At 47.6% G+C, this 24,957-nt stretch overlaps 1 protein-coding gene and 1 non-coding gene across 2 annotated transcripts; one reads left to right on the forward strand and one right to left on the reverse strand.

Annotated features, from left to right (window-relative positions):
• The first annotated feature begins 3,446 nt into the window (after positions 1–3,446).
• Positions 3,447–13,562, forward strand: LOC125908482 (zinc finger protein with KRAB and SCAN domains 7-like). Its single transcript, XM_049611325.1, has 4 exons — positions 3,447–4,846; positions 12,257–12,356; positions 12,761–13,036; positions 13,524–13,562. Exons 1-4 carry the CDS (start codon positions 4,581–4,583, stop codon positions 13,560–13,562), a joined length of 681 nt encoding a protein of 226 aa, XP_049467282.1. The 5' UTR covers positions 3,447–4,580.
• Positions 13,563–19,094: 5,532 nt separating this feature from the next.
• Positions 19,095–19,167, reverse strand: TRNAR-CCG (transfer RNA arginine (anticodon CCG)). The gene has a single exon. It is a non-coding gene; the product is annotated as a tRNA-Arg (tRNA).
• Positions 19,168–24,957: the final 5,790 nt, after the last annotated feature.

The following is a 24,957-nucleotide window of genomic DNA, read 5'->3' on the forward strand; positions in this document are numbered from 1 at the left end:
TACACAAGGTAGCCATGTTGTCAGGTGCCCTAGGAAGACCCCAAGCCCAGAGGCCTCTGCCCAGCTGGTCCCAGGGATGTTGCCGGAGGATCTGGGTCTTGTCACAACAAATAATTTAAGGACAGACCAGACACAATGGTTGAACGATGCAAGTAGGAATGTTTATTAAACTGAGCACACCCTCAAGATGTCAGGGCGGGTGAGCTCAAGGAAAGCCGTATGCCTCAGGTTGGGGTTTTGATCTCTTACTGACAGTTGTTGGCTGGGGGGTGGAGTATTTATTACTGGGGGAGGGGGTTTGGGGGCAGCTTTCCCCACCTGTTCTCCCTTAGTCGGTCAGGGTTTGCACCTCCTTTGTCTTGGGTGCGTCTGGTTTGATCTGGCTTCTTGTGGATTTGTTGTGGGGTGCTGCCAGACCAGTCTTGGACTTCCCCACAGCCGGGCACCACTACCCCTTGGCTGGCCTCCAGGCACCCTGTTAGAGCCTAACCTACTGCCTACTCTAACAGTGAAAACAAAGAAAAGGAGAACGGGAGGAGAAATGACTAGGACTTTCATCTAATTCAATCATTCAAGGTTTGAAGTCTTTTTTAATTACTTAGTTAATTTTTGAGAGAGAGAAAGCATGAATCAGGGAGGGGCAGAGGGAGAGAGAGAATCCCGAGCAGGCCCCGCACTGTCAGAGCAGAGCCCAACTCAGGGCTCGAACCCACAAACCATGAAATCATGACTAAGCCCAAGTAGGAAGCTCAACTGACAGAGCCACCCAGGCGCTTGAAGTATTAGCTCCACACTAGATGAACTTGGGCTAACAATTTCCTCCATGAAACTTCTGTTTCTCGATTCCTTCCCTCCTGTCCCCTTCCTTTTTCTGCCAGACCCCTGTTAACTCTGGAATCCTGGACACCTCTTGCACACTTCACCTCCTCAAAACTATCTTCCCCAACAAGAAAAATGAAGAGCAGATTAAATAAAGGAAAGGAGATTCAAAATTCCTTGCAAAGGAATGGGTATGGAGGAGGATGTGGTTTCTTATCCAGAATCTGTCTTATATGCCTGGATCTACTCTACTCCCTGTGATGTTCCAGTTTCTGATTCTTGCACGGAATGAGAATTATTCTCAGAAAAGCTTTCACAAAACTTAAAGAATCTCCCAATTGTCATACCCCTCCGTTTGCAAAGTAAAATGGCATTTAATCTACGAGGTAGGACACAGGGAATGCCTGTTAAATGTCTTTTCTTCAGAAACCTCCAAAGAGCCCCCTCCTCCCAATGTTAATGTGACTCCTTGAGAAAACGTAAGATAAACTCCTTGAGACAAGGAACCCAGGATGCAGTTGTACTACAGTGTGATGAGTGCTGGAGGAGCTCGAAGAGAAAGCTTTCTTGAAGTGCTGTGTAAGTGAAGACCTCAGTATAAGGCAGGGAAAGCCTGAAAAGGATCTCAGGGAGTCCGATTTTAGCAGAGGGAACAACATGTACAAAGGCCCAGAGGGACCCAAAGTATTTCAAAATGGTATTTGTGAAGTGTTTGCTGCAAGGATGTGGTGGGGAAAAAGTTGGGGAGATTAACAGGGACCAAATCATAAAAGAAATCTCTACACCCACTGTGGGGCTCAAACTCACAACCACGAGATCAAGAGTCCCACTCTCTACTGACCAAGCCAGCCAGGTGCTCCCAGAAGGCTTAATTTTGTAGTCTGGACTTTGCAATACTGAAGAGCTCAGTCTCCATGCTGGGGCTGGGTGGGGTCATCTATGTCTATAGTCTGTTATCAGTTGAAAGAATCTCAGAGTGGAATTAGAAGTAAAGTAAATATGTAGTTCCTGAGCTGGAGAAACGTGTTAGAGAGCAGAGTTTGATCTGGACAGCTCAAGGAAGATGTCCTTACATGTTATGAAGGGAATGGGTATAAGACGGGTCTTCCTTCCCTTCAGATCAAGATATTATCATCAGGAAAGGGATCAGAATAAAGCATGAGTTTGAACGGCAGCAAAATATCCTTTTTTTGGCATAAGGATTACTTTGAGAAATAGCAGACACAGGGGAAGCCCAGAAAAGAGTACAAGTTACCCTTTTGTAAGGATGTCTTGCTCTCTGTGAAGAAGAGAAGGTCGACCCCGAGTCACAAGAAACAAGAAGGCACTAACAAACCTTACTCCTGTTCATACCTTTCCTGGTTAGCTCCCACACCTGGTCTCCCTTGCACGCTCTTTGTTCTGTCTTTAGCTGAAGGTGAGATTCCAGCCTGAATTCTCAGCCACCTCTGAGAGTCACTCATTTTTCCCTAGGTCTCTCCCACGTGTACGTGAGATATACACATTAATAAACTTGTGTTTCCCCCTCCTTAATCTGTCCTTAATCTGTTTTACCGGGACGCCAGCCAAGAAGTTAGAAGGGTCGAGGGAAAATTGTATTTTCCTCCCTTACAAGCGTCAAAATTCTACACGAGCGTTTTCTGGGTGTGTCATCCATTGATTCATGTACTGGACATTAGGGGAAGCAATGAACATTTATTCAGGTTTCAGAGCCCACGCGAGCCTGGAGAGGGTGTGGAATACGAGATAGACCATCAAGGTGTCAGACTGCAGAACCCGCCCATCGTGGGGCTGGGACAGCACGGCGTCTGGGCACAACTGGAGATTTCTGGCAACAAGCTAAGGTTCTCCCAGCTTCCTGCCTTATTTCCAGCATCAGGGTGCATGCCTCTTCCCAGCACAAAAAAGGGGGTCTGCAGGCGCTCTGGGCCGTGTTGGTGGGAGAAGCAAACAACCCTGAAAGGACGGGCGCACGGTTGACAGCTGCGAGGCTGGGGCGCTCTGGGTGCAGCAAACGCAGACTACGGCACCACCGAGAGCGGGAGGCCGCCCGCGTCCTAGAGAGCCCTCCGAACCTCTAGGTTTTCCCTTGCCGGCTGCTCTAGGACCCACCTCGGCCAGACCCGGGGGCCGCTGATATTTACTTCCGGCTCCGCGGCGCGCGGCCCGGCTTCCGGTGGGAGGGGCTCTGCCGGCTAAAGGGGAGGGGAGCCTGCGCGGAGGGTGCGGCCGGAGCGGTGCAGAGGCCGGATTGGGGCCTCGCGGGCGCGCCCTTCCGCTCTGAAAGTCGCGTCCAGGCGGGCCACCGCCCCCTCCTCCAGGCAGGCCGCCCCCCCCTACCCTCCAGGAAGACCTTTCCCCCCACTTCTCCAGGCCATCTCCCCCACCCCTCCCGGTAGGCCCCTCCGCCCTGCTCCAGGCCATCTTCCCCCCTCCTCCAGGCAGGCCACCCCCTCCTCTTCCAAGCGAGCTGCTCTCCCCCTGCTCTAGGCAGGCCTTCCTCTCCTCTTCCAGGCAGGCCGCCCCCCTACCTTCCAGGCAGGCCACACCCCGTCCTCCAGGCGGGCCACCCCCTCCTCCTCCAGGCGGGCCGCCGTCCGCCCCTCCCCCCCCCCCCCCCGCTCCAGGCAGGCCACCCCCTCCAGTGGGGCTCCCGAGTCTATCGGTTGTGTCGCACGGAAGACGCGTGAACCCGAGACCTTCCTGTTTCCCCCGGAGAACAGGGGCCCGGAGTTACTTGGAATTACTGATCATCTGTCTTCTGAGCTCCCAGCCTGTTGGGCTGTGACGTCACGGACGTGGGGGGAGGGGGAGGGCCTGGGCCCGGGTCCCCTCGACCCTCCCCACACGGTCCCCGTCGGGGAAGAGAACTGCCCGCCTCCAGCACACCCTGCAGGAACGCGGACGCGGGTGTGGCCACAGGCTGGCGGACCCCGGACCAAAGCCGTCTGCACCCGGAGGGGCCCCAGCGCTGACCTCCCCCCTCTCCCCTCATTGTAACAGTAAATGTCACACCCGGGGTGGAGATCACAGCCAGGGCCCCCCCGCCTCCGCGCGCTCTCTTCACCCCTCTCCCACCCACCTGTCCTGGGGTGAGCCCACCGTCCGGCCGGCCGCCTCCGGGATGCGGGGCAGCAGCCCCAACTCAGGCGAGCCCGACGCTCCTGGTGGGCCGCGCGGGTCAGCTCCTGCTGCGGGGCGAGCCTAGGGCCCTGCTGGGCAGCAGGAGCGCGTCAGAACCTGAGGGTGTACCTGTGCTGTTGTTGCGTAGACGGGGAGCTCAGCCCCTACACGGAGGTAGGCGTGCAGAGGGTCAGTCCCAAAGCGCAGGTGAGCAAATCCCTGGGGGGTCACAGAGGGAGGGCAGCTAGTTCACCGGCGGCAGAAACAGCAAGAATCTCAGTGTGGGGAGTTCCAGCGTGTGGTCCCTCGTCTCTGACAAGCTTTCTTTGCTTAGGACAGCTCCTCTGGAAATGTTTTTGGTAGCATGCAAGTAATTTTAGCATTTATTTTCTAACTATTTCCATGGTGTTTCCTGAGTTAGCATGTATCTGGCTGGCATCGAGCTCGTCCCGTTCGGAGCGTTTCCTGCTTCCTCGCAGCTGGAAAGAACCTGGAGGGAAATCTCTCAAGGAGAGTGTAACGGGCCCTGTGTGGGGGTGTCTCAGTGCAGCAGATCATGAAATGAAGCCAAGCGCGGCTGGCGCTTTGACCCCAAGTTCCAGAGGAGCCCGTGGGGCTTGTGACCCTGAAGGTGAAGGATGAACATGTGTGGAAACAGAATCCAGCATCGGAAGGAAGGAACCTCATTCAGGCAGTTTTGCTACCAAGAGGCGCCTGGACCCCGCGAGGCGCTGCGCCGGCTCCGCGAGCTGTGCCGCCAGTGGCTGAGCCCAGAAACACACACCAAGGAGCAGATCCTGGAGCTGCTGGTGCTGGAGCAGTTCCTGATCATCCTGCCCGCGGAGCTCCAGGCCTGGGTGCGGGGACAGCACCCGGAGAGCGGGGAGCAGGCGGTGACCGTACTGTAAGGTCTGGAGCGGGAGCTGGACTGCATGAGGCCTGCCAACAGGTGGGGGAGAATGTGAACTATCCTGGGGGGGGGGGGGGGGAGGGGGGGGGGGGGTAGTCTCTGCTCTGGGGGAGGCATCTACCCAGCAGTTGCAGGGTGAACAGGTTTCAGTTTTCTCTAGACAAATGCAGGGCTGCTAGCTTCAGGTTTTGTTCTTGTCCTACCAGTGTTTTCTGAGATTTTTCTCTAACCTCCAAGATTCTTCACTCTAACCAAAGCCCTCCGAAGACAGTCGCAGAGTGCAGCGTTGCTTGGGCAAATACCTAGCTGCCAAAAGGAATACAGAAAGTGACCTTTTCAGCCTAGAAATGAACCTTTCTGTTGCAAGTTCAGCTTTCTGAATAGAGGGTTCTGGTGCCCAGTAATACCTAGAATGTGTGCAGGGACAGAGGCTCAGATTTGGTGCAGTTAGGAGGGACAGAGTGTGGAGCCAGAAGATCAGTCACACAAACCCTCACTAGGACTTCTACACAGAGAAACCAGGCATGGATGGTGGCTTGCGTTTCTTGCTTTTGTTGTTTTTTTTTTTTTTTTCTTTTGAAGTTTATTTTGAAAGAGAAAGAGAGCAGCGGAGGGGCAGAAAGAGAAAAAGAGAGAGAGAGAGAGAGAGAGAGAGAGAGAGAGAGAGAATCCTAAGCAGGCTCCAAGCCCCACGCTGTCAGCACAGAGCCCATGTGGGGCTTGAACCCATGAACTATGAGATCATGACCTGAGCTGAAGTCGAGAGTGGGATGCTTAATGGACTGAGCCACCCAGACGCCCCATGTAATTTTTTTTTAATCTAAGTTTTGTAGTTTTCTTCATATAGATGTTGCACATAGTGTATTAGATTTATACTGAAGTATTTCATTATTTTGGTGTCAATGTAAATGGTATTGTGTTTTTAATTTCAAATTCCAGTGGTTCGTTGCTGATATACAGGAAAGCAAGTGACCTTCGTTTATGGACCTCGATCTGTCGACCTTGCTATCTGTAGTCACCTTTTAGTTCCTGGAGTAGATTTCTTTTTCTTGACTTCCTGAGACTTTGTGTATAGATTATCATGTCCTCTGTGAACAAAGACAGTTTTATTCCTTTCTTCCCAACCTCTATATCTTTAATGTCCTTTTCTTGTCTTGTTGCATTAGTTAGGACGGCATTGAATGAGAGTGTTAACAGGGGACGTCCTTGCCTTCTTCCCTATCTTAGTGGGAAAGCTCCTAGCTTCTCACCATTATTTAGATGGAAGCTCTAGGGTGTTTAAAAATATTAGTTATCATCCTGAGAAAGTTCCCTTCTCTTCCTAGTTTGCTGAGAGTGCTTATCATGGAAGAGTGTTGGGTTTTTTCAAATGCTTTTTCTGTTCATCTTCTCTAGCCTGTTGGTGTGATCAATTATACTGATTCATCTTCAAATGTTAGACCAGCCTTGTATACCTGGAAGGAAGCCTATTTGGTGATGGTGTACAATTCTTTTTATACGCTAATGGGTTTGGTTTGCTGGTATTTTGTTGAGAATTTTTGCATTTGTGTTCACGAAAGACATTGTAGTTTTCCTTTCTATAATGTCTTCATCCGATTGTGGTATTAGGGTGATGCTAGCCTCTTGGAATGAATTAGGAAGTATACCCTCTGCTTCTGTCTTCTGGAGGAGAGTATGGGGAATTGGTACCATTTATTCCTAAAACTTTTGCTAGAATTCACCAGTGAAACTGTCTGGGCCTAGTGCTTTCTTTTTGGAAGGTTATTAATTATTGATTCACTTTCTTTAATAGTTATAGGCCTGTTCAGGTGATCTTTCTCCTCGTGTGAGGTTAGGTGGATTGTGTCCTGGGATTGGATCAGGCTTCTGGTGCCTCCCATTCTGGGAGTTCATTCCCTGCGATCTCCTTCCTGTGTTTTGGCCACGGGATCCTTCTGCAGCCCATATACTTAGCTGCTTTCAGGTTCCACTGTTCAAGTCCAGTCCTTTGAGACGCAACCCAGGAGCTCCTCCACATGAGGCGGCAGCGGGGGGCCGGGGTGGGGGGTACCTGCGGAGCAAGCTGAGGGCAGTGGGAGTGTCCTCAGCTGCAAGCATGTGCCAGCTGCAGGGTTCCAACTGGTTCTGTTCCTCATCGTTGTTCAGTAGAGCTGCGGCATACAATGCAGAGTTTAGTGGGTTAAGTCGTGTATTAACAATTCCCAACTGAGTGTCCGACTCTTGATTTCGGCTCAGGTCATGATCCCAGGGTCATGGAATCGAGCCCCTCGTCAGGCTCTGTGCTGAGTGTGGAGCCTGCATAAGATTCTCTCATTCCCTCTGCCCCCTCCCCCGCTTGAGCTCTCTCAAAAGCCAAAAACATTACAAATAATCCCAGTGTGGGGGTGCCTGGCTCCCTCAGGTGGTAGAACACATGACTCTTGACCTCGAGGTCATGAGTTCACGCGCCATGTCGGTGTAGAATCTACTTAAAAAAATGCACTCGATTGTTCTTACAATAATCATGTAGTAAATAAAAATACATTTAAAAAAATCTCAGTGTAAACATCAACAAGTCAGTCTCTTGTCCAGGCAAATTATTTGCATTATCACGAATCCTGCTTTGATGTTCTTGCTGACTACATGGTCACGCACTCCCTCTCTTTCATTCTGCTGTTTGTTGACATTGCTACTTTCCTTACCCTTTTCCAACCTGACAACCAAGCACAAGCTTCAGGGGAAGACGGTTGAAAGCAAACTTGCTAAATTTTCTCACAACTCAGGAGAATAGCTCTCTTTTAATCTAAACCAGCTCCTTTTTCCAAGTTCTCTATTTCTGTCAGTGTTGTTCTTGGTCCTCCAGGCTCCCAACCCAGAGGCTTTCCTTAACTCAGTTCAGTCCAACAGATGTCTGTTCAACTTTGTTGAATGTTTGAGACCCTGTGCTTCAGGAGAGGGTGATCATGACTGCGTCCCTGCCCTCCTAGCCCTGATTTGCAGTTAGACTGGCATGGGATGCCAGCTATGAATTTTCGTCACAGATCAGCAAAATGGTTGAGTGGCAAAAATAAGTCAACAAATAGTGGGTTAAGAATCTAAGATCTTCAGTGGCTTCAAGTTTGGAGCTATTGCAAAGACTACCACTAGGAATATCCGTTTGGTGTGCATGTATATGCACCTCTGGCTGTGCACCTGATGGTGGGAGGGCTGGTCCCTGATTATAGTAGTACTTGTTGAATAATCTTCCAAAATGGTTCTATTACCAGCAGATGGTTCTACTTTCTCTACAGCCTTATCACTACTCAGTTTTGTCAATCTTTTTACCTTTAGCCACTCCCATGGGTATCTAGTATTATCTCTTTATAGTTATCATACATGTTTTCTTGATGACTAATGAGGATGAGCACATTTTCATGTATCTACTGGACCTTTGGATGTCTCTTCTTGTAGCATGTGTATCTGGCTCTTTTGCTCATTTTTTCTGTTAGATTATTTGTCCACAGCTTTTTTAAGTGTCATATACATCATTTAATTCTTTAGTTTGTCTCTAAAAACTGTAAGGGCTGATAAGTTTTTATTAGTCTGTCTTATTATTTTTTCTAAGAGTAAGATTTCCAGTTTCTAAACCTGTTTGGACAGTAGCCAGGTCAAAGGAGAGAGTTTTATGTTCTGGGTCTTCTGGGCTCTCAGGAAAATCCCAAGAAATGCCTGTACAAGAGCTGTGTTCAGCACAGTGACCTCAGGGCTTGGGGGGGGGGGGGGAAGAGGCGTGAGGGTACTTGCTCCTGTAGAGAAGAGAGAGTGTTGCCATCTTCGTAGGGGTCACTGCTATCTGAAGACTCTGGCATGTGAACTAGAGGCAGGGAACATTGGTTGTTAGTGTAGAAAAGTAGATAAAAAGCCCTTAGAGCCAGGGACGTCTTCAAGGAAGATAGATTTTTGAAGAGAATGCACTGTAGCTAACCAAGGCTTTGGGAGAGTGGCAAGTGTAATAACAGCACAAAATCACTCTCCTACTCTTTAATCACCCTTCCTGTTCTCAGAGATCACTCTAGCTTTGTCTCTGAACATGATTCCTGTACACGTTGCTGTCAGAGATGAGATGCCCCAGGGACCCAGGCTTCCTCAACAGCTGTCTCATCTTCCCCATGTTACAGAAACGAGTCTGCTTTTGACCCTACTCATTTTGTGATTTGTGTATGTCCAAGAGTTTGAACCTAGGAAAGACCAAAAGCGAGGATTTCCAGCCATAAGGTGCAGGAAGGGGTAGTTCCATCTCCAAAGGAAAAGTTGAGAAAAGAGGCTGATTTGGGAAAATATGATCACTGGGTTTTGAACAGGGAGAAGGAAACGGAACGTCCTAGTGAAACTGAGCTTTTGACCTCCGCCAAAGTACAAAACTTGAGCTTAAGCAACATTAGGGCTATTTGTGAATATATAGGCAAGAAAGATTAAGCTGTAACATTTGCAAGCCAGTCAAGTCAACGTAAAGAGAAGGGTAGTGGGGTATGGGCTGCCAGAACACAGCAAGAGACAAGAGACATAAAAGGGAAACCAGTCCTCTGGTTAGAAGCAGGACAGTCACTTCCTGGGAGCTTGTACATCTCATCTGGTCCTTGTAGCCAGCGGGTCAGTAAGTTCTACCCGACTCCCTTCAAATGTTTACACTCATCTCTGCCTCCTTCGATCTCGAATCACCACTTCCTTGGAGCCCTCCTACATTGTTCATGTGGCCTTGGAACCAGTGTCCCTGTCTCCAGCCCTACCCCCATCCACCTGTTGTGTGGGGGTCCATCTTCCACACCATCACCACAGCGACGGTCGTAAAACCCAGAGCCAGTATCATGTACCACCTCAGCATCTGCCGACGGCTCGAGACTCTTCATGTCCAGCCTCCTCTTCCAGCCTCGTTGCCTTTCCCTTTCCTACTCAGTCTGTACATCTGAGGTCCCAAAGGACCATTTCCAGAATGCCCTGGTAACTGTGCATACGTTCCATCTGGAAGGCTCTTATGTCCCATGTCTAACCATCCGTACTCATGTTTTAAGACAGCCCAATCAGACTGTGCTTCATGGAGCTTTGCGGTCGATTGTCTCAGAGTCAGATCCCTCAAGGGCTCTAACCCTCCGCTTCGTCAGAGCACCCGCCATATCGCGTTGCACCTGCATACTTACCTGTGTGTCTCGTCCCTCCCAGAGCATCTTCTTGTTTCCTCAGGTACACAGCAAGGAACAGTGCAGCCTTGGTGCAAGCCACTATTCAGGTGTAATACAAATAATTGTGGCATCCTAAAAACCAAGAGAGTTTCTAGAAATATCGAGTAACATTCTTAATCTTTTCTAACGTTTTGCTTACAGCACCAGGCGGGTCATGTGAGGATTCAGCTAACTGCTGGGTGGTGTTGGACAAACACACACCAGGGCACCAGAGAGTGAATCCCTCCTTACATTGTGTACCCTAAGTGCCTCACTTGCCTCACCCCTGCTCTGATCCTGATATGAGTTGAATTTCTGAAGGATGAATGAGAGCTGAGAAAGCAGAGAAAACAAATATGGAAAGGCACGGTCAAGGGGGTTGCGATGCTTTCCTGAAACTGGAAGTCTCTGAATGCGACTAGAAAGAGGAGGGAGAGTCAGAGATGAAGCACCAGAGAGGCTGAGTAAGGGCTGAGCTGGGGGCGCCCGGCTGCTCAGTCGGGAGAGCATGCGACTCTTGATCTGCAGGTGTGAGTTCAGGCCCCACGTTGGGCCCAGAGCTTCCTGAAAGAAGAACTGCATTGTAAGGGCCAAGCTAGAGTCTTGTCAGGCAGCAAAGCAGGCTGGAGATAGGATGGCAATTGATATTCTGTGTCTGACTTGGTAGTGACAGGTAGGGCTTGTGGCAAACACAAAAAGACATGCTCCATTCACGATCAACGTCACCCCCCCCCCCAAGAAAAGACAAACAGAAAAAGAAAAAGCACCCACTGGTGTGTGGGCCAGAGCTTCCCTGAAGCCTTCCACAATTATGTTCCTGGTGTTCGCCCTCGGTGCCTCTGAAGGCCGGTCACCGGGGACCCTTGAGGTTTTATACGAAGTCCTCAATTGCGTCCTTTCCTGTCCCTGACGTGTTCTCATGTCTAAGAAGGTTTGCACAATCATGGAAGCTTTACCACTGTCATTGTGTTCACAGCGGCCTCTCCGCGGCGTGGATTTGCTCATGTGAAACACACAGGAGCATGCATGTGCCTCGTGAGCCGGTGTCTAGAGAGCGCCGTTCTGTCCTCACAGTCGTCACAGTACCGGCCCCCGGCGGGGGGGGGGGGGGGGCATCATGACCCTGCCCACACGGGACGATTTGTTACCACAGTAACAGATTTATTAAACGCAAAGTACTTGTTAATGTAACTATTCTGTTCTATATAAAACTATGATATGGTGTTGAATTTCTCAAGGTTACCTCTCTCCAGGAGATACAGTCAATGTGCTCAACTTCTTTGTGAAATGACCTTTTCTCACTTTTTTCACTTTACTGTGCTTCTTTTATTTATTTATTTTTTAATGTTTATTTTTGAGAGAGTGGGAGTGGGGGAGGGGCAGAGGGACAGGGAGAAACAGAATCCCATGCAGGCTGCATGCTGTCAGCACAGAGCCTGCCACGGGGCTCAAACCCACAAACTGTGAGAAATGACCTGGGCTGAAGTCGGACGGAGGCTCCAGTGACTGAGCCACCCAGGCTCCCCGGGCTGCTGCTTTTAAAAGAAGCTAAGAGGGGCGCCTGGGCGGTTCAGTCGGTTGGGCGCCGACTTTGGCTCAGGTCATGATCTCGCGGTCCATGAGTTCGAGCCCCGCGTCGGGCTCTGTGCTGACAGCTCAGAGCCCGGAGCCTGTTTCAGATTCTGTGTCTCCCTGTCTCTCTGACCTTCCCCCATTCATGCTCTGTCTCTCTCTCTCTCTGTCTCAAAAAACGAATAAACGTTAAAAAAAAAATTTAAAAGAAGCTAAGAAATATGAATCTCGCTTCCAAAAGGGAATCAACTTTTAATTAAAAGGAAACTGCAGAGCAAGTCACATGAAACAAAACACTTTGTTTCTTCAAGCAGTAAATCGGCCGCCTCTGTGCTAACATTCAGAGCATTGCCACCTTCTCGTCTGTTTATTTGGGGCATGTTTTGGTTGTCACAGTGACTGGGCTGTGCCACTTAGGTTTTGTGGGTGGGGTCCAGAAATTCTTCACGTTACGGTATCTTATCTGCCACGTATTGTGTATTGTACCGGCAGTTGTGCAGAGGAAGAATTTTTCCACCCAAAAGGCTACCTCTGGTCCCTTTGGAAAACACTGAAGTAAAGAGTGGGCGTATTTCCAACGCAGGGAGACAAAGGTTTGCTCCTTAAACTGAGGTCAAGTTACAAGTAAGCTTAACTGTGCTCTCTTCTTTACCAAAAGTGACGCAGTGCTTTTAATGGCACATAGTGGGACGAATCCATTAGAGACGGACACGACAGACACCACGAGGCTGACGTGGCCCCGATGCCGTGGTGGCCGTGTAAGTAAACCCGAGCGTAAGCCCGTCGGTGCCTCCTCACTTTGCTGCTGCTCTGGTCCGCGGCCCTCCTCAGCTGCTGGGGGCCTTCCTGGCTGCCTCCGGCCTCGTGCCGCCTGAGTCAATCCAGTTGTGCTTCAATAAAGTCTTAAAATGTTTAATACGCCTCCGTTTGTCCGTTGTCCGGCGCGAAGGGAAGATCACATGTGTTCTGCACCTGAAATGCAGACCCGTTGTGTCTGCAGAGAGATCACGGCTTGTGACAAGTGTGGAAAGTCACAGCCTCGGTGCTGGTTGTTGTCCATTGTGGGAGTGTGGTCAGTCAGCCGTCACTGACCCTGGTTTTCTCTTCGATGAAACTCAAGCTGAAATGAATTTACTGAGGCAGCTTTTCACTTGTTTTCCAGGCAAAGCCGCCTCCTGGTTTCACCCCCGCATTTTCAGATGGCACAGCTCCTGGTGTTAGACTTCGGCTGCACGCCCCCCCCCCCCCCCCCCCCCCCGCAGCGGTGAAACTAAAGGTGGTCTGGACACACTCCAAACTCATACACCACACGCAGCGTTGCTTAGAGCCCGTCGTCCTGTCACCCCTGCGAGCCTTTCCTGGGGTCCCCTACGGCCAGGCCCCGTGCTCCGCTGGCCTGGGGACAGAGAAGCATGTGGACACGGACAAATGGAGGAGGGTGAGTCTCTTCGCTCTGCCTGCTGGCGTGTGGGGACCGTGTGCAAGTCCTCCGGGAGACCGCTGCAGAAATAGCCCTCCTGCACTCCCCGCCTGTTGTGCGTGTCTGTGCACGAGGGTGCAAGATGCCGCTGTCAGTCTCTCACACACACCCTGACCCGCAAGCCCCTTCTGCACCCTCCGGTGTCCCCCATAGCACCCTGTGGATGTTACTGTCATAAGTTCCCTGGGCTCTGTTCCTCTGTAGGTTAACGTCCTTGAAGAAGGAATCATGTCTTTCATTCATCTGCAAATTCTCAGCGCTGAGCATATGACCCAGAAAATGGTACCGATACACGTTCACGTTTCCTGCCCTGCGTCTAACTGGTCCTGAGGTTTACTCTCTCCTGGTGCTTGGATCTGTCTCCTCCCCGCACCCCCCACCCCGGCAGGGGGGGGGTGTCACAAGATCCCTGTTTAGCTCCAATTTCAATGTCGATTCCTCTCAGCTCCCGTACATCATTGTCCCCAGCTCGTTGGCACACTGAGCTGTCGTCCTCTTAGGCACCTGTTCTAAATCTTTGGAAATTTATTCTAACCTGCTTGTCTGAAATATGACCCTTCCAGCTTAACTATAATTTCATTCAGTACAAACTTATTACAAATAAAACTTCCCCTCCCACAGCAAAGCTCAGTCTAGTTCACTCAGGGTAGACTCAGTGTTGTCTAAGTAGCAAAATGCAGTTACGTGTAATATTTTATTTACAATACTCCGTATGGACATTGGAAAGACAAATATTGGACAGTACTTGAAGTCATCTTATATGATGAAAATCTCCAAAAGGGCAGAAGCCTGGGCCCTTAGTTTTTACCCCAAGTGACCTTTGTTGTGAATGCTTTTTGTTCTGTGTGATCTGAGACTACTTTGCAACCAGTTATTTTGAATAGGATTTGATACGTTTTAGTTAAATATAAAGCTGTTGGTCGGAAGTACACCTGTTTTTATTATAATCATTAACATCTAAAGTACCAAAGCAAAAGAAAAAACATTTTAAATATCAGAACTGGAAAGCACATGACCAAGAATAAAAACCCTTAAACTAAGTATATCTAATTTTGTGGAAACTTGTCGCATGGTCTGCTTTTTTCTCCTTTCCTTACAGATGCATGAAAACATCATCACATGCATTTTTGGTGTTTATATTGAAAAACCAGTGTCCTCTGCTGATAGAGCCTTTCAGCTTTCTTCTGTCTCGCCCCTTCCTCATTCTCTTTATGTATGTATGTATGTATGTATGTATGTATGTATGTATGTATGTATCTACCCACCTACCTACCTACCTACTTAGTAGCCTCTGGCACCCAACATGGTACTTAAACCCACAATCCCAAGATCAAGAGTCACACATTTTCCCACTGAGCTAGCAAGGGGCCCCTCTTTATCCTTTAGAAGAATAGACCTCTTGGCAGAATGAAAATTTAGAAAAACTATGAACTGGGGTGGACAGGGCTTTAGGACAACCCATGGATTTTGAAAGAAATAGTAGTCATTCTCTCTGGGGGCCATCAGTGTTCCCAGCATTCAACCCCAGATCAGTTCTCTATATTTCCTTGGGTCTTTACACAGAGCAACTTGCCTGTAAATTAATCCAGTGGACTTGGGCAAAGCCACGTGGTTGTTGAGTGAGCGTAAACAAAGTAGGTGAGCTCAGGCAGTGGAAGACTCCTGGGAAAACCACAGTACAAGCGTCCAAACTTGATCTCTCTCTGGGTCATTAGGCCAGATTTCTTTCTTTCTCTGTCTCTTTTTCTTGCTTTCTTTCTTAGTTTCTTTGTTCCTTCCTTCCTTCCTTCCTTCTTTCCCTCCTTCCCTTCCTCCCTTCTTCCCTTCCTCCCTTCCTTCTAGTTTATTTATTTTGAGGGTGAGAGTGCAAACCAGGGACAGGCAGAGAGTGAGGGAGAGAGACAGAATCCCAAGCAGGTTCCACACCATCAGTGCAGAGCCTGACATGGGGCTTGAACTCATGAGCTGAGAGATCATGACCTGAGCCGAAATCAAGAATTGGGATGCTGAAACGACTGAGCCACCCAGGTGCCCCTAAGCCAGGCTTCTTTAGTAGAGAATTCAGCTAAGTCCTTTGTGCTGGGATCATTCAATTTTTTAAATAAATTTGATGTGGAATTTATTGAAATGGGACAGTACTCCTATTTTAACTCCATTTCACCCAATTTTATTATGGACATCCCCCTTTCATGGAACATGAGATGAGAAAGAGATTGGTTCACCACTTCAAACAGCATGCTCTTCCTCAATATGATAAAGAGCATCTATAAAAAACCCACTGTGAACATCATCCTCAATGTTGAAAGACTGAAAAAGCGTTCTCCCTAAGATCAAGGATGAGACAAGGATGCCTTCCTCAACACTATGCTATCCAACATTGTACTGAATGTTCTAGCCAGAGCAATTAGACAAGAAAAATCAATCTAAGGTGTCCAAATTGGAAAGGAAAAAATAATACTGCCTCTATTCACAGGTGACATGATCACAAAGAATCAACAGGAGGTAATAAGTGAACTCAGAAAAGTTGAAGAGTACAAGATCAACACACAAAAATCAGTTCTGTTTCTGTACACTAGCATTGAACAGGATTCCATAAAGAAAACTAAGAAAGCAATCCCAGTTATAATAGCATTAAAGAATAAAATACCTGGGAATGAATTCAACCAAGGAGGTGAAAGATATGCACATTGAATTCTATAAAACATTCCTGAAATTAGGATCCAAAGAGGATGTCCTGTGTTCCTAAATAGGAAGACAATATTGTTAAGATGTTAATACTACCCAAAGTGATCTACAGATCAATATAATCTCTATCAAAATTCCAACAGCTTTTTTTGTTACAGAAAAGAAAAAGCTATTCCTCAAATTCACATTAAATTTCAACGTGAATTGCTGAAGCAATCTTGAGAAAGAAGAACAAAGCTGGAGGACTCACACTTCCTGATTTCAAGGCTCAGTAAAGGCTAAGGCAACCAATACATGCCAGTATGTGGTACTGGCATAAGGACAGACATACAGACCAATGGAACGGGATTGAGAATCCAGACTAAAAACCAAATAATCCAAGTAAGAAATGGGCAGAAGACATGAACAGACACTTCTCCAAAGAAGACATCCAGATGGCCAACCGACACATGAAAAAATGCTCAACATCGCTCATCATCAGGGAAATACAAATCAAAACCACAATGAGATACACCTTACACCTGTCAGAAGGACTAACATTAACAACTCAGGCAACAACAGATGTTGGCGAGCATGTGGAGAAAGAGGATCTCTTTTGCATTGTTGGTGGGAATGCAAGCTGGTGCAGCCACTCTGGAAAACAGTATGGAGGTTCCTCAGAAAGTTAGAAATAGAACTACCCTAGGATCCAGTAATCACACTACCGGGTATCTACCAAAACAATACAAAACCCCTAAATCAAAGGGATATTTGCACCCCTATATTTGTTGCAGCATTATTATAGCCAAAGTATGGAAGCAGCCCAAGTGTTTGCCGATAGATGAATGGATAGAGGATATGTCATATGTATGTACAATGGAATATTACTCAGCCATCAAAAACAATGAAATCTTGCCATTTGCAAGGACCTGGATGGAGCTACAATGTATTACACTAAGTGAAAAATAGCATATGATTTTACTCATATGTGGAATTTAAGAAATAAAACAAATGAACAAAGGCAAAAAAGAGGGAGAGAGAGAGAAACCAAGAAACAGACTCTTAATATAGAGAACAAACTGATGGTTACCAGAGGGGACATGGGTGATGGCGATCAAGAGTACACCTATGATGAGCACTGAGTAATATATAGAATTGTTGAATCACTAAGCTGTAGACCTGAAACTAACGTAACACTACATGTTAACTATGCTGCAATTAAAATAAAAATGTTAATTAAAAAAGAACTGAGAGTCTAGGGGCACCTAGGTGGCTCAGTCGGTTGAGTGTCCGACTTCGGCTCAGGTCATGACCTCACGGTTTGCGCCTCCCCTGCTCTGCCCCTCCGTGCTTGTGCTTCACCCCCCACCCCGCCTCTCTCTCAAAAATAAACATTAAAAAAAAAAAAAAAAGAACTGAGAGTCCAGGATCAAACCTCTAGGTTTATGGCCAAATGATTTTTTTAGGATGAATATTTACATATGTATATATTTTAATGTTTATTTATTTTTGAGAGAGAGAATGCGAGTGGGGAGGAGCAGAGAGAGAGGGAGACACAAAATCCAAAGCAGGCCCCGGGCTCTGAGCTCTCAGCACATAGCCCAACGCAGGGCTCAAACTCATGAACCGTGAGCCGAAGTCCCACACTTAACCTACTGAGCCACCCAGGCACCCATTATTTTTTCAATTGTGAATTTAAAGCCCATAAAATTTACCATCTTAACCGTTACTGCTGTTCAGTAGAGTTAAGTATACCCACATTGTTGTGGAACAGATCACCAGAACTCTTTCTATCTTGCAAAATTGAAACTCTACAACCATTAAACAACTCCTCTTTCCCCCACAGAATGGTAACTGCCATTCTATTTTCTGTTTTTTTTTTTAATTTTTTTTAATGTTTGTTTATTTTTGAGACAGAGAGAGACAGAGCATGAACGGGGGAGGGTCAGAGAGAGGGGGAGACACAGAATCCGAAGCAGGCTCCAGGCTCTGAGCTGTCAGCACAGAGCCCGACGCGGGGCTCGAACTCACGGACTATGAGATCGTGACCTGAGCTGAAGTCGGACACTTAACCGACTGAGCCACCCAGGCGCCCCTCTATTTTCTGTTTCTATGAATTTGACTATCTTATTTATTTTTTTACGTTTATTTATTTATTTTGAGAGAGACAGAGAGAGCATAGGAGGGGCAGACAAATAAAGAGGCAGAGAGCGAGAATCCCAAGCAGGCTCCATGCTGTCATCGCTGAGCCCAACCTGGGGCTCAAACTCACCAATCTCATGACCTGAGCCAAAATCAAGAGTCAGACGCTCAATCGACTGAGCCACCCAGGTGTCCCCTGAATTTGACTATTTTAAATACTTTATGTAAGTGGAATGATACCACATTTGTCTTTTTTGGTGACTAGCTTATTTCGCTTAACAAAGCAACCTCAAGGTTGATGTATGTCTAGCCTGTGACAGGATTCCCTTCCTAAGACTAGGTGATACTCCACTGTAAGTATCACATTTTGTTTATTCATTTATCCTTCCAAGGACACTTGGGTTTCTTTCACCTCCTGGCTGTTGTGAATAGTGCAAACATCTCTTTGACACCCTGCGTTCACTTCTCCTGGATATATACCCAGGACTGGAATTGCTGGATCATATTTTTAATGCTTCTGTTTTTAAGTGTTTTGAGGAAACTCCGGGCTGTTTAGACCCATTTACGGCATTTGTTCACCTGTTGAAACTGAAGCCATGTCGGCTACACTAACAGGAGTTGATCTGGAGGACAGTTGGGTCTCGGATAAAAGCCTTTGGTGGCTTCTCTCTGAGATCATTGTTTGGGAGATGGTGGAGTTATGTGCCTGGCAGCTAATGACAATCTGGAGAACCCCGATTTCAAACCATGTTTCGAGCCACGGTCATAGGGAACCCTAGTCAGAGATCTTGTTCCCAGAAATGCAACTCAACCTTACCCCTTTTCATTGATATTTTAGTGAACCCCTCCTCCTCCCCCAACAAAAATGTTCAGTGATGTCAGCTTGGGGAAGACCAGGTCCCTCCAGGCACATCCCGCCTGAGGAAGCCCCGTCCCTACTCTCGATCTCAGCCTGACGCTCATCCCTTCCCAGGGCTTGCAAGTAGTTTCTGTTTACCTGATGCCACGTGTCGGGTCTACTGGAAAGAAAGCTCCGAGGACGCACCTGCTACCTCCGCCCGGTTCTTTCTGAGGCACCTGTCACCCAGCAAACATCTGCAACTGTCACTCCAGAGGACACTGCCCCTGTCACCCCGCGGACACCCGCCGGTTAAATGAGGAGGAAAAGTCTGCCCGCCGGGCTTGAAGCATCACCCGCGGAGGAAAACAGCGACCACGAAGGGACTCGAACCCTCAATCTTCTGATCCGGAATCAGACGCCTTATCCATTAGGCCACGCGGCCAGCTGACAGGTCGCCCCCGCCACGTTCGACACAAAGAGTAAGTGGCGTGGTGGGGAGGGGTCCTTGCGGACGCGAGCTCTGAGAATGCTGCGGGGGGGGGGGGGGGGGCGTACGACCGCAGGGCGCACACCTGACCGCGGGGACCGCGGGGATGCGGGCGGCTTGATGGCGCAGACGGGTGCGGCCGTCACCTGCCGGGACCCGCCGGGGGCGCGGCCTGGGGGCCCCCAGGAAGGCCGGCCGCTGGGTTTCCGCGCGCTCCGGAGAAAGGAGCGGGCCTCGGGGACTTGCGCGTGTGGCTGGTCCTGGACGCGCGATGTCCCCGCTCCGTCTGCGGCCTCATCCACGGTCAGGGCTCGGGAGGAAGCTCGCGGTCACCGGGAGGGAAGGGGGGGGAGGGTCTCCCGCCGGCGTCTCCCGGGTCTCCGGTTTCTCCGCCGCGTCTCCCCTGCAGGTGGGCGCGGTGCCCCTGGTCGCCCAGGCCTTCAGTCACCATCTTCGGCGCGCCCACTGTGGGAGCCGGACCTGGGGACGCGACCCGCAGCAGGTGCGCGGCGGGGCGGAGTTGGGGTGGGGGGCGGATGGCCCGAGGGGGCTCGGGCCCCTCGCTGTCACTAGGACACAGCGCTGTAGAAACTCAGACACCACACCCCGTTCATTTCAGGAAGGGGGTAAGGGGACGAAAACGTGACCCCCTTCGGGCCTCAGTCTGGACACGGAACGGACCAGTAGGTGGACAGGAGGGACACACATGTCTTTCGTGTCAGTTTGGGGTCACCCGGGAGCCTTCACAGGGAGAGGAAGAAACCGCGAAACCTGAGTGTTTCTATGCCGGGTTCGACGAAAAGGGGGCGAGGTGGGGTGGGAGTAGGACAGGCAGAAGGCAGGAGGCCAGTGTGGCAAGTTGGGGAAACTCAGCCAGGCCCGCTTGTTCGGCTCCTTCCTGAGTCCCTCTGTCTCCTCAGGTGAGGGCGCTCCTCTCAGCACAGAGAAGGCGTCTCTCACTTGATGGGGTCTTTACCTGTTTGGAGGGTGGGGGTCAGAGTGACCTTCCTGCTTCTGCCATTTTCTCAAACTCCTTCAGCTGAAGATACCCAACATGCCAGGATGCCTCATTTTGGGGTAAGGCCCTGCACCCCATGGTGTGAAAGAGTTATAGTTCCTGTTCACCAAGCATTGTCACTCTAAAATATGTATTTCTGCAAGGGCTGGGGACCCTCAGTCAGTTACTCTGGGAGCAGGGCCACAAGAAAATAATTTCCGTGACTCTCAAGATCTAACCACAGAACTCCAAACCAGTCCAGTGCTCTGCCAACTGAACTGCTTCAGTTACTAAGAACATCGTATGGACGCTTTGCGCCACAAGTAAGGTGATCTTTGTGTTGATGGGCTTCCGAGTGGGCTAGTCATGATCAGGGAAAGCTGGCCAAGCCCTGGGGAAGGCCGCATAGACCGAGAAGAATGAATGCATCCTTTGTTTTCATACACCGAAGTAATAGTTGGGCCCATTTGCCACAAACCTCCCTGAAAAAAAATCTTCACACGTTCTCTCTAAATCTACTGGACCCTAACTTCTGTCTCTCTTCCTTTCCCCTCTTTTGCCTCATTAACAAATTTCCCATCCCCCATCCATAATTAGAAATCAACGTATTTGCAGGGTCTTAGTGTTTACACTCTACAGAGGGGGAAAAGGAGGAACGAAAAGAGAAAAAAAAGGGAAAACATTCCTACATAATAGTATTTACATCTATAGTATCTTTCTTTCTGTCTGTTCCCAATTTGATAAGTCACATGGCTGCACAAATTTCCGGCTTTTTTTGACCATGACGTACCCATCAATCCTTAGGTAGGCGGGGGAACGCTGCTTTCCACCAAAACAGAAACCTGGTTTCAAGTCAGAGCTTTACTCTGAAGGGGTGATGGGAGGGGGCAGGTTGGGGACAGACTACAGCCCTGCCAGTTCTGTTATGGCCCAAATGGCAGAGACGAAACCATCTGACACAATATTCTAAGACCAAGGACGTGCTAGAATTCATGATTCTAGTAAAAATCTTTAGGTCAAAGAGTGAGAATACAGACGGAAGGAATCTTACCACCCCTGGCAAACAAATTTACAAATTTGAAGGTGGACTGCAGATCCCAGCTGGAAATAAGTTTTGCATGACAATTAGGTAGCACTCTTTGGAAAAAGGTGGTCACCGTCCAGAGGAGATAACATTACATTTCGGAAGTCTAAACTCTTCAGGGGATTCGTCTGGATTTTTATCTAGACGTCATTACATACATCATCCCTTCCCCAATTTTGCATTTTTTATTTCCTTCTTCCTTCCATTATTCTTGTACTTGGTTAGACTAGACCGACCACAGTTTTCCTTAAATATGATGTTGGCTTTGGATGCATATGGATGATCTTGTTTCCATTAAGAAAACATTTCCTGTTTAGTTTTAGGATACAGTAGAAGCATAGAAGCAATCTTCTCCAACCTGCCTGGGATAGCTTTAGATTTCTGATTTTTTTTTTTCCTTTTTAGTCACCGTGCTGCACATCACATGCCAGGACTTACTGATCTTATAACTGGAAGTTTATATCTTTCTCTCCCTTCACCCATTTGGCTCCCATTCTGGCAACTACTGATCTGTTCTCTGCATGTATGAGGTTTTTCATTTGTTTTGTTTTAGATTCTACATGTAAATGAGATCATATGGTATTTGTGTCGCTGTGTCTGACTTACTCTACTTAGCATAATGCCCTCGAGGTCCATCCATGTTGTCACAAATGGCAGGATTTTATTCTCTCTTTATGGCTGAGCAATACTGCGTTCTGTGTGTGTGTGTGTGTGTGTGTGTGTGTCACATTTTCTTTATCCATTCATCCATTGATGGACACATAGGTTTTTTTCCATATCTTGTATTATTGTAAATATTGCTGCAGTAAACATACGGGGCGCAGATATCTTTTCTATTAGTGTTTGTGCTTTCTTGGACACATACCCAGAAGCGGAATTGCTGGATCACAGGGTAGTTCTATTTTTAATATTTTGAGGAACCTCCATACGGCTTTCCAGAGTAGCTGCACTAATGTGGATTTTGAATTTTTCCAAATTCCTTTTGTTACCTATTGAGATCATGTCGTTTTTTTCTCCTTCAAGCTATTAATTCATCTTAGTAATTGTTTTTTTTTTTCCCCTGATGATAAATCATTCTTGTGTTCCTGGAAAAATAATTTGTTTGGGTCAACATGGTGTTTGTGTTAACATGCCTGTATTTTATTCATAATTTTTGCAACAATACACATGAATGAGATTGGTCTTTGATTTCCTTTTCATTCAGCTTTGGAAAGTTTTGGAGTAAGGGTTACCCTAGCTACCGTAAATGAATTGAAAACCTTACATTTTTTTTTCTTTCATTTTTTTTAGTACACTGCAAAAAAGCTTAAACGGTATTAGAAGTGTGCATAACATTGTTCCAAAGCCTGCCCTCGTTTTAGGTGACCACACTGCTTTTCCTTCACCAGCTCCTCAAGGATTTCTGAAAACTGTTAGTATGTCCTGAATATGTTTGGGGTTTTGTGCAGGATCTGGAGCTGTCTGAGGCTCCTGCCAGAATGAGCTGGGGATATTTAGGATCAGCTCTGTTTCCCTGAAAACACGTAATTTCAAACTTATTTTCTTTCTGGGTTACAGAATTTGTCCAATAAGAAATTGTTTCATGTTGGACTACCTCAGCTTTGAGAAAGTCCATCTCTAGCAGGAAAAGACAGTCACAACTGAGGTCAGGATGCTGACATTCAAATTGGCCTCAGGACCTTATCTTGCTAAGCAATACTGGGCACCAGGAAGCGGTGTGGTCCTAATGGTACTAATACTGTCTTCTCTAACACAGTCTAACAATTAGTGTATCTCAGCCACAAATAACTCTTAACATCAGGCTAGGTTAGAAGGCAAAGGTGTTGTGAGCAGGACTGGAGCTTGTAGAGGGAAGCCCCAGCCGGGTCCGAGCCCAACACCTTAGCCATGTGGTCATCACAGCATCCGATGTCTCAGTTCCTTATGTATCTATATCAGTCATAACATTTTGCTTCAACATCACAATGTTTTAGGTAAACAGGTGTGATTTTTAAAATTCATTGGCAGGGGCAGATCCATGTGTCATGAGACCTAAAGCTTATATATAATATCAGGGATCACCTTTAAGAAAAAAAATTTGTATTCAAAACGACGAATACAAAGTCAATGGTGAAAGTAACTATTTATTTAGAATAAGAACATAAATAGAAACAGATTACAAACTTTAAAAAACTGATGGATTCCACAATCACAGAGTTAGCTTACTGATATACCTCTATAATATGTTTCTCCTACACTGCTTCGCTGCATTATTTTTATTACCTTTCATATAACAACAATTGTGTCATATTATTTTCTATAGGTGGAAGTAGATAACTCAGCCTTTCCTCTAACATGGCTGGATTATTTTGTAAGATATAATTTGGAAAAGGATGTTTTCAGCCTCACAACTGATTGTTAGCAAGGCCAAGCAGACTTATTTGTTGAATTGTTGTTCACATTGGGAAGTCCTTGAAGCTTTTTCACAATGAACTGCCCTTCCCACTCTCCCACGCAGCATGGGAAGAGAGGGAAGTCCTTGGTGAGTTAGGGCTGAGGTACCAGAAGCTCCCAGGAGCCTGTCAGCCAAGACCCCCAACTCTTGCTGCTTCGAGATCATGGCTCATCCTGGCTTTTCTGGTGTTTAAAAAATGATTAAAGAAGACGAGTTAGGTGATACAAACAAACTTCAGTGCTTCATGAAGTGGACAGTCTCCTTTCAGAGAACTGCAAAATGGGGTTAAAGGTAGAGGAAGCTTTTATAGCATAAAGAATAAAGAACAAGGAAGAGAAAACAAAACATTTCTGATTGGCTGGGGCCGCATGGACCTTGTCTGGAGAGAGAAGGCCCAGTTGACTGGGCGCTGGGGAGTGGCAGACTGGATACTCTGCGGTTCTGGTCAAGCAGATCATTCACAGGAACACGGAAGTTACCTATGTTTTGCAGACGTTTACAGATGTGCCTTCCCCCCAGCCCCCCACCAGCAGGAGTGGCTCCAACATGGGCCTGGAAAGCTATTTCAACAAGTGTTTATGTAAGAAGGAAATAATAGAGAAGTTACTTGGAAGAATGCCAGGATGACCTGAATCCCCTCAGTACCTTCAGTATTTGCTGATACTTGTAGAGATGCAGAAAAAGAGTCCAAATAAATAAAATCAGGAATAAAAATACCTGTGGGGGGATGGGCTAAATGGGCAAGGGGCATTAAGGAGGACACTTGTTGGGATGAGCACTGGGTATTACATGTAGGGGATGAATCACTGGGTTCTACTCCTGAAATCAGAATTGCACTACACGCTAACTAACTTGGATGTAAATTTAAAAAATAAATAAATAAATTTTTAAAAAGAACGAAAAATACCTAATTATCTGGACAGGGATTTGTAAGAATTCCCTTCTCTCTTCCCTTAACATGGAGCTGGAGTAATGGAGGCACAGGTATGGGTAATCATTGCAGCCTAGTTTCCTCCTTCCAGCCTTTGCAAGGACCTTTCCATGAGCAACTTCTACGTGGGGTTGGCTCTCTCAAGCTGAGGAAATTTCTCTTACAGTAAACAAAAAGACACAGAAATGGAAAGTGAAGAAATTCAGAGATGATTCCAGGTAGTTCAACAGCCAACTAATAGGAATTCTAAACAAGAGAAGAAAGGGAATGAGAAAAAAGAAGAAAAGAAGAAGGAAGAA

This window comes from Panthera uncia (assembly GCF_023721935.1).
Source record: "Panthera uncia isolate 11264 chromosome B2 unlocalized genomic scaffold, Puncia_PCG_1.0 HiC_scaffold_25, whole genome shotgun sequence".
Taxonomy (NCBI): Eukaryota; Metazoa; Chordata; class Mammalia; order Carnivora; family Felidae; genus Panthera; species Panthera uncia.